Source organism: Pavona decussata, unplaced genomic scaffold (genome assembly GCF_977016875.1).
Source record: "Pavona decussata unplaced genomic scaffold, jaPavDecu1.1 SCAFFOLD_6, whole genome shotgun sequence".
NCBI classification, from domain to species: Eukaryota; Metazoa; Cnidaria; class Anthozoa; order Scleractinia; family Agariciidae; genus Pavona; species Pavona decussata.
Window position 1 is genome coordinate 6,579,723 of NW_028145430.1, and position 7,778 is coordinate 6,587,500.

General features: G+C 39.4%; 2 protein-coding genes across 3 annotated transcripts in view; one reads left to right on the forward strand and one right to left on the reverse strand.

The window, feature by feature from the left end:
- The first annotated feature begins 33 nt into the window (after positions 1–33).
- LOC146489472 (interferon-inducible double-stranded RNA-dependent protein kinase activator A homolog) lies at positions 34–6,045 on the forward strand. Its single transcript, XM_085108981.1, has 4 exons — positions 34–554; positions 2,131–2,346; positions 3,187–3,279; positions 4,443–6,045. Exons 1-4 carry the CDS (start codon positions 246–248, stop codon positions 4,902–4,904), a joined length of 1,080 nt encoding a protein of 359 aa, XP_084965107.1. The 5' UTR covers positions 34–245; the 3' UTR covers positions 4,905–6,045.
- Positions 6,046–6,685: 640 nt separating this feature from the next.
- The window catches only part of LOC146489473 (uncharacterized), a 12,420-nt gene continuing 11,327 nt past the window's right edge, over positions 6,686–7,778 (reverse strand). Inside the window, exon 4 of one of the 2 annotated variants that reach the window (XM_085108993.1) lies at positions 6,686–7,691. In XM_085108993.1, coding sequence (XP_084965119.1) covers positions 7,546–7,691 — 146 coding nt within the window. In that variant the 3' untranslated portion in view covers positions 6,686–7,545. Of the gene's footprint in view, positions 7,695–7,778 lie in introns of both variants that reach the window. The other variant, XM_085108989.1, reaches the window with a different exon arrangement.

Consider the following 7,778-nt stretch of genomic DNA (forward strand, 5'->3'; position numbering starts at 1 on the left):
AGCGCCACTCGTCGGGGGACTAGAAACGAGTGATCCAGGAACGCCTGTTACTTCAAGAGTCGGTTTTTCTCGGAAAAACGCATCATTAATTTGTTATTTTGTGATGGAAGTGTATTGTTTGTGTGGTGCATACAGGTTTGGTCGAGAAGCTTAGCAAATAATCTTTCTTTCTGGGATAATTTAAGACGAGGGGAATAATTGAGTAATCCCAGTTTATATACAAAGTTTTACATTGACATATCAATATGGCGGAGAGCAAGTTACGCGAGATCAACGAAATTGTGTCTTCCCCAGAAAACAGGTGCAAAAATTTAGTGAGTTTGTTACTGGAAGCGGCAGCTCAAGTGGGAGAAACAGCAACGTTTAATTACATCGATGACTTACGTTTGTCGAATTTGAAGCTGTTTACTTGTGAGGTGAAAGTTGGACGGCTGTTGAAATGCAGCGGAACAGGGCAAAACAAAAAGTTAGCTAAATTGAGTGCCGCCGAACAAGCTTTGGAAATTATTAAAAACAGAGTTGGCGCAAGTGGAAATTCACCTCGCGCCTCGCAGGTAAGACTTTTGATACCTTACAAACATCATGCTTGAACCAAGTTTCATTGTGGTGTTATAAATTGAGATAAACTTAGAAATTATCAGCGGCAGGTTTTTTTTAGAGATCACAGGTTACAGGACACAACTACAGGTCACTGTGATAATCATTGTTTATAAAAAAAGTTAGACAGGGTCTCCTATCCCTTACCCCATAGTAAAATGCTAATTCAGACCTAGGACACACTACCCTCTTGGTTATATACCAATACATTATAAAATAGCCAGGGTCACGCAAGCACTGTGATTGGTCAAACTGAGTTCTGTATAACTCCACAATGCACAAAGCATACGTATGGTGCATGCATTATAATTGTACATATGCACGGAGCACACGTCAGATTTTTTGCCTGTGAAAAATCTGAGAAATTCAGAGACAGAATGCACTGTCACTCCAGCGATTCGCAAAGAACAGTCTCTTGTACTGATGTTTCCACACTTTTAATTAACTTCAACTTGTCTCTCAACACCTTAAAACTTAAACTTGACTTGGAGTTAACTTCTTGAACTTGCTTACGACGTGACGAAGAACTAAAACAGTTTGACTTTTTACTCGATTGCGCTGTCGCGTGCCCTGTCATGATCTTGTCGTGATCGGCAAGAGCGTGCGCTAATAAATTACGCGTTATCTTGTGTAAGGAGAAACTTGATGTTGCTTCGTTAAAATTCGCACTTGTCTGGGGAGTTGCGATTGTTTATATTTTATAAAAGAAATAAAAAACTTGTTCCTCGTGCATTGTTGAGTTATATAAGCACTTGGAAATTTTTAAGACAACTTGAGAAGTGCGAGAAAAAAAATTCCTGCGTGCTTATATAACTCAACAATGCACTTGGCGCGTTTTTTATTTCTTTAATAGTGACCCATACTTGTGACCTGTGGAACGTGACCTGTAAAAAAGAAAACCTGTCCCAGAACCGGCGTTGCTAAAATAAGATTCAGGGGTTGGGGTAAGGGTGAAGTTCATATTAATATTTAACATGCTGTAAAACCATGTTACATGTTTGATTGCTCGTAAACAAGGGGCCCCTTATATTCAACAATATTAACAATGTGACCAGCAACAACTTGATACATAATAATGTCAATTGGTGTAATGGGAACAAAATGTACTGGTGATGGCAATTTTTTTTGCTCACTTCAAGATGGTGGAACTTTCAGTGATACATTAGTAACTAACAAAATAACCCTCCTGATAGCCTGAATAGCACTCCAAGTAGCCTAACTTGCACTCCAGTTAGCCTTCATGGCACTCCGGTTAGCCTAAATTAGCACTCCGGTTAGCCTAAACACAGCACTCCAGTTAGCCTATAGTCCTATAGTTAACAATATTTAGCTTAGGCAGCTTGCAGTTAGCCTTTATATTTGGGATTGGGATATCTAGCCAAAAAAATTCATGGATATGTGAGTCCTATACGATCTTTCTTTTTTTTGCAAAGCTGTTTGTTTTCTCTCAGTATCAAGAGCTATGGCTTCTTGCAGTTGGTTTCAGTTCCCTTGCTTTGTGACTTCAATTTGTATTGATTTCTTTTGTCGCAGGTGACACCAATACATGGTTTACAAATGACCAGTCCATCAGCAGCAGCACGTGCCAGTCCAGTTGGTAGTGGAATTCATGATTCTCCAACTGCAGGGTCTAATCCTATTGGCAGCCTGCAGGAAATGTGTATGAAGAACAACTGGACTCCACCAAGTTATGTTCTGATTCATGAATCAGGAGAAGCACATACAAAGACCTTCATAATGGAATGCAAGGTATCCAAATTAGACTGCCTGCTGCAGTTAAGTAATACAATAGAATCTCAGTTGAAGGGTTGGGGTGGATACATATGGTGCATGTTCTGATTTGGGCCTTAGCATCCAAATTTCTGTTACGTTGTTGTTGGTGAGAGGAGAGATCAAAAGAAATCATTTGTCCTTTGCTTGAGCTAGTTTAAGTTTTAGGTAAAAGTCATGGTAAATTTTCAAATCAAAACCTTTAGCTCAAGAAATAAGTAATGTCAGTAATATTGTTTGATTACTGTGAGAATGATGTGTTATTCAGTGAGTGACATTGGCATACTCTGTGATCACTGTCATAACCAGTCTGTGTGCCAAATTGGAGCTACTTTGGTGAAGTGTGGATTCTCAGACCCAATCAGCACTTATAATGCTCATTCAATTGAGCCCTTCAGTTTGAAGGTGTGGTGAAAAAGGTGTCTAAGTGACGATTTGGTCTAAAAATCCAAATTTCTCTAAATTAACTTCAACCAGCTTACAGACTGGCAGTCACCTACAGAATGTGGTTAAATCTCTATATTTTGGCCCAGAAGGCTTAAATTAAAAAGGTGAGTGTGTGAGTCAGGTATATTTTTTCTTAAAACAATATATATTGCCTTAATTCCATAAGTCCACTTCAAACCCCCCTCCTCCCCCCGAATATAAGCACCCTTGTTTCAGTAAAATAACCTTTCTGTTTAGATCCCAGGGCTCAACAAGTGGTGTTTGTGATCCATCAGTTAATTAGAGTCAACATTGTGATTGTCATACTTGTAAGGCTTTGATAAAGTTTATTGCTTAAAATCAAAATTAAATGTAAAACTTTTGTTGTTTTAGATTGAATCTTGGGTTGCTCAGGGACAAGGAAAAACTAAAAAGTCAGCCAAGAGACTTTCAGCAGAGAACATGCTCAGTATGATAGGTTCCATGGTAAGAGCCATTGCATGGTATTGTCCACGTTGTAGTCCATGTACCTGTAGCGAGAAAGTGATACAAATCTGACATCCTTTTACTATCAATTTGAGAATTTAAATTGAAAAAATGACCGACTGCAGTGAGAAGAAAAGTAGTACCCACTGCAGAAGCTTTGAATAGACACACTTCAAGGACTTATACTTTGAGGAAAGAAAGGGTAAAATAAGAATTGGAAAAAGGTCTTCCACTTTCAAGTGTAGAGCATTGTAGTGGATGAGAAACAACAAGGACTAATGTTTTAGGCATGCAGTTTTGGGTCTGTGTGTGTTGAGGGCTTCTTTGTTTCATTTAGTTTGTTAGTTGATGTCCACAGTGAATGAACCAAAAGAGCCAGCTCATTGTCAGGATGATTAAAGCCAGGGTAAAAGTCTTTAAAAGGTTGTCAAGGATCTTTGAAGATCTGTATAAGAATCATATAGGACCTTAATGGATCTTTACTCATAGCCTTCAAAGGTTTTCACTGATCTTGAATAATCTCTAGGTATGATCTTTGAAGCTCCTACAAACTTCCTCCAGGTTCCTGCATTATCTTGAAGGAGCTTGAAGAATCCTGCCCAGACCTTGAGGGATCGTTGTATAGATCTTTAAGGATCTTCCTATTCTGATTGTACAGGATCCTATACAAGATTGCCAAGGAATCCTGTAAGATTTTTTGGTATCCTACAAAATTTTGTAAGGATCCTCTAGGATTTAATTGCCATTTAGGATCCTGGCAAAGGTCCCCCAGGATCATGTAGGATTTTAATACAAGATTCTAAACAAACCTTTGGATTCTGTGAAGAACTTTATCAGGGAACTACCCTGTACTCTGTACATATATGTGCATTGTACTTTATTCCCAAATATGCAGTTTCAGAAAAAAATCCATACCCACCCCATGGAAAGTCATCGAAAATTCCTTTGGGGAGGGGGTCCTAACAGTCAACATTTTTGAAGCAAAGTATGAAGCTAAACTGGAATTTCCTAGGGAGAGGGGGGGGGGGGGGGTACAAAACAACAACAACAGCAACAACAACAAAAACCTTCTGTGGGGGGGAGTATGGATAGTTTCTGGAACTGCGCAGTGCTGTACTGTAGCATTCCAGATGAAACAGTAATGAATTGTTTATTTTTCTCAGAGTCCTTCCTTGCCTCATTCAAGTTCATCAAGGAATCCATTTAGAAACTTTCCTGACCAGAAGTCTGGAACAATGGCCATGACACCTCAGCTAAACCGAAGTCCATCTGCAACTCGTCACCCATCACCATCAGTGCCCTTTCTATCAAACCAACTTTACAGTGCAATGGAATATGATGATGATGATGAAACAAGTTTTAAGCATAATGCTTCAGGTTCTTTCATTGATGATTTCAGTGAAGAGTTTTGCTCGTCACTCGAAGACAAAGGGAAGGACGCTGGGTTTAATGTTGAATACCATGATTTTTCTCAAAAGGGATACTCTGGCAATTACTTGTGCCTGGTGAGGCTAGATACTAAACCTGCCCCTACAGTGTGCAGTGGAATGGGGCCTACCAAAACATGTGCTCATGAGAGAGCAGCACAAAATGCCCTGCAGTATCTCAACACAGTCTGCAGTTAGCCTCAAAAGCTGATTTTATTGTTCTTTGATTTTATGTTTAGATAATACATCGATGTTAAGCATGAAGTGGGGGGGGGGGGGAGTGGGGAGAGGGTAGCCGCCCTCGCAGACGCTCTTTTGGCTTGTCACGCAATTTTTTCCTCGATTGCGTGATGAGCCAAAAGAGCGTCTGCGAGGGCGGCTAAGGATAGGGGGGCTGGACAGCTCCTTTTGGAGCATCTGAAGAAATTGAAGAATTCTTGATCAAAATTGCCTTATTTTGGATGATTTTTGCCCTTTAAGCATGGACTGGATACATACTGGTCATAAATGTAACATCTCCACTTCAGGGCTCAGTTGTTCAAAGCCCGATTAAGCTAATCCTTGATAATATTTAACGCAAACTTTGACTCGAATTTTATTGCTTATCAATAAAGATTCTTCCAAAAGATTTTTGGCCCTCAGTTTTAACTTAGATTTTTCTTTACCTTTAGCTCGAAGTTAGCCTTTAAAACCATTTTTAATGAGCGAGATGAAAACCTCGGTCAACTTCTGATCGTGGATTAGCGTTAATCGGCTTTCTAACAACCGGGCCCAGGGGATTATCAATATTAGGTGCATACCTGGTGGCTTACCATACATGCATACCTGGTGGTCTGTTATGCAGTTGCTATTTGAATTATCATGCACCGTAAAACAGGGGCAGCATGAAAGGCTGTGGTCTCACTTGACATCTCATGCTGCCGTTTTTAAGGGAGTCTTATATGCAGAGGAGGGTAATGATTCCCTTAAAGTCCTTAAAAACAACTGCATCGAAGGTTACGTCTTCACAGGCAGAAAAAATGACAGGGCTTAAATTCGATAACATTAACATTAAAATGAGATTTGGTTAAATTTGTACAATTCCGCATGGAAGGCTACGTTTAAACGAAGACATTTAAATGGTGTCGTCTAAGTAATGTTGCCTCTTATTTTCAATAAAAATTGTTCCTGTTAACTTTTGTTTGTAATATAGCGAGGAAGTCGCGTTTTAGCTTGTCAAAGGAATGACGTATATGTTGGACCGAAGGGTTAAAATGTTAAATGCAAGGCCTCCTTTAAGGGAGGAAATTTTGTTATAAATTTTAGTGTCCTTAAAATATTTTTCCACGTTTACATCCAACCCGACGTTTAATGTTCCAAGAAGTTGCGGACTTGCTTTTCGGAAAGTAGCATTTTTGCGCTGTTTTTCATCAAAGCGCTGCAATTTCGAGGAATGTGCGTATGGCTAATTTAAGGCCACTTCCCAGGATGACCACTTCCTTGGCAAAAAGAGATCATTTCTGTTCGATTCAACTGTTTACGTTAAGTGCAGGCCGTAGCAATGCCAAACATTACCTGATTCGGGGCAAACAACAAACGAAGGAAAAACGACAACAGCAACAACAAAAAAGGATTTGTTTTTTGCTCAAATCGGCGACATTGAAAGGGGCTAGCCATGAGTATTTTCACATTTTGGGTCAAAACGGTGGTGAAATTACTTTTCTCGCACTCAAAATGCACCTTGAAAACCAAGACAAATGAATCAATTGGTTTTCTCAAAGGGAGAGTAAATCATCATCAGCTGGTAGCAGTTTTTCCAAGACCCTAGGGGAGAACTTGATAAAGTTGGGCCGAATTTTTTCAAGTTGTTATCCAATTCGATTCTTGACCATCCGTAGCCAAAGACTTTTATAGTTCCAGAGTAAATTTATTCAAAACTGAACGGGGAACTCAATCATGCCAACTTTTTTTTTTTTAAAGTTTTAATACATACACCGTACTGACAAAAATAAGTCCATTTTATTCTACAGATATTTGCTTAAGCTAGTGATAAAGTTGATACAAACCAAGAGGTAGATGGATCTCTCACAAGCCTGTGAACAGGCTCCTATAATTTAACAACGCATGATTTAAATAAAAAGTCTTTTACGGAAATGATATTCCATAAAATCTGAAAAGTACAATGGGGTGCCAGACAATTCAGGATCAAAGCAGTTGATGCAAACCAAGAGGTAGATGAAACCATCACAAGCTTGTGAATACGCTCCATTAAATTTATTAAAGCAACGCACGCATGATTCAAATAAAAAGCCTTTTACGGAAGTGATATTCCGTAAAATCTGAAAAAGTACAGTGGGTCGCCAGACAATTCAGGATCGGAGCGACATATTACCTGTCCTATTCTACGGCACGTAAGGAGATGTGCCGGCGGAGTAGCCTGTAAACAGGCTGATGCATATTCATGACCCAGGCGGCCTAGTGGTATATTACACTATATATATACACTTAGTGGTAAATCCTAATGTTCCGTGACGCTGGCCACTTGAGTGGAAAAACCGGTTTTACCGGTTGCATATTTCCTTGACTAATAACGTATTTACTTACAAACCTAAGCCTAATCAAGTTTGTCTCCACCGATCCTAGGTCAGTATATTTATGACCCATCAGCGTAAAGCTACAATTTTGTTATAAAAATGAGCGACTTTCATTGCGATACGAAATGATTGAATTTACATTCATTCAGGGTAAAAACTATAAAAAGAGTAGAAAACAAGAATCTCGATTCGAAACAGCTACCGACCGAAATTGTAGCGAGTAGCTGGGTAAGAATATGATTTATCTTAACGTGGACTTTGAAAAGTTATGTGATGTGATTTTTCCTGTGAGTGCATATAACAAGAATTAGCCCCGTGATCAGCACAGCTGCACCCGCGCTACACGCGGCAATGAGAGCTGTTTCTTTCTTTTTCTTCTCGTTCTCTTCCTTATCGTCTTCCTCGTCGTCATCTACTGTAAAGATAAAGTGAAAGATTTATACTACAGCTACGGTTGGTGCGAAAGCATCTGTATATGCTGCTTGCACATGAACAAGTT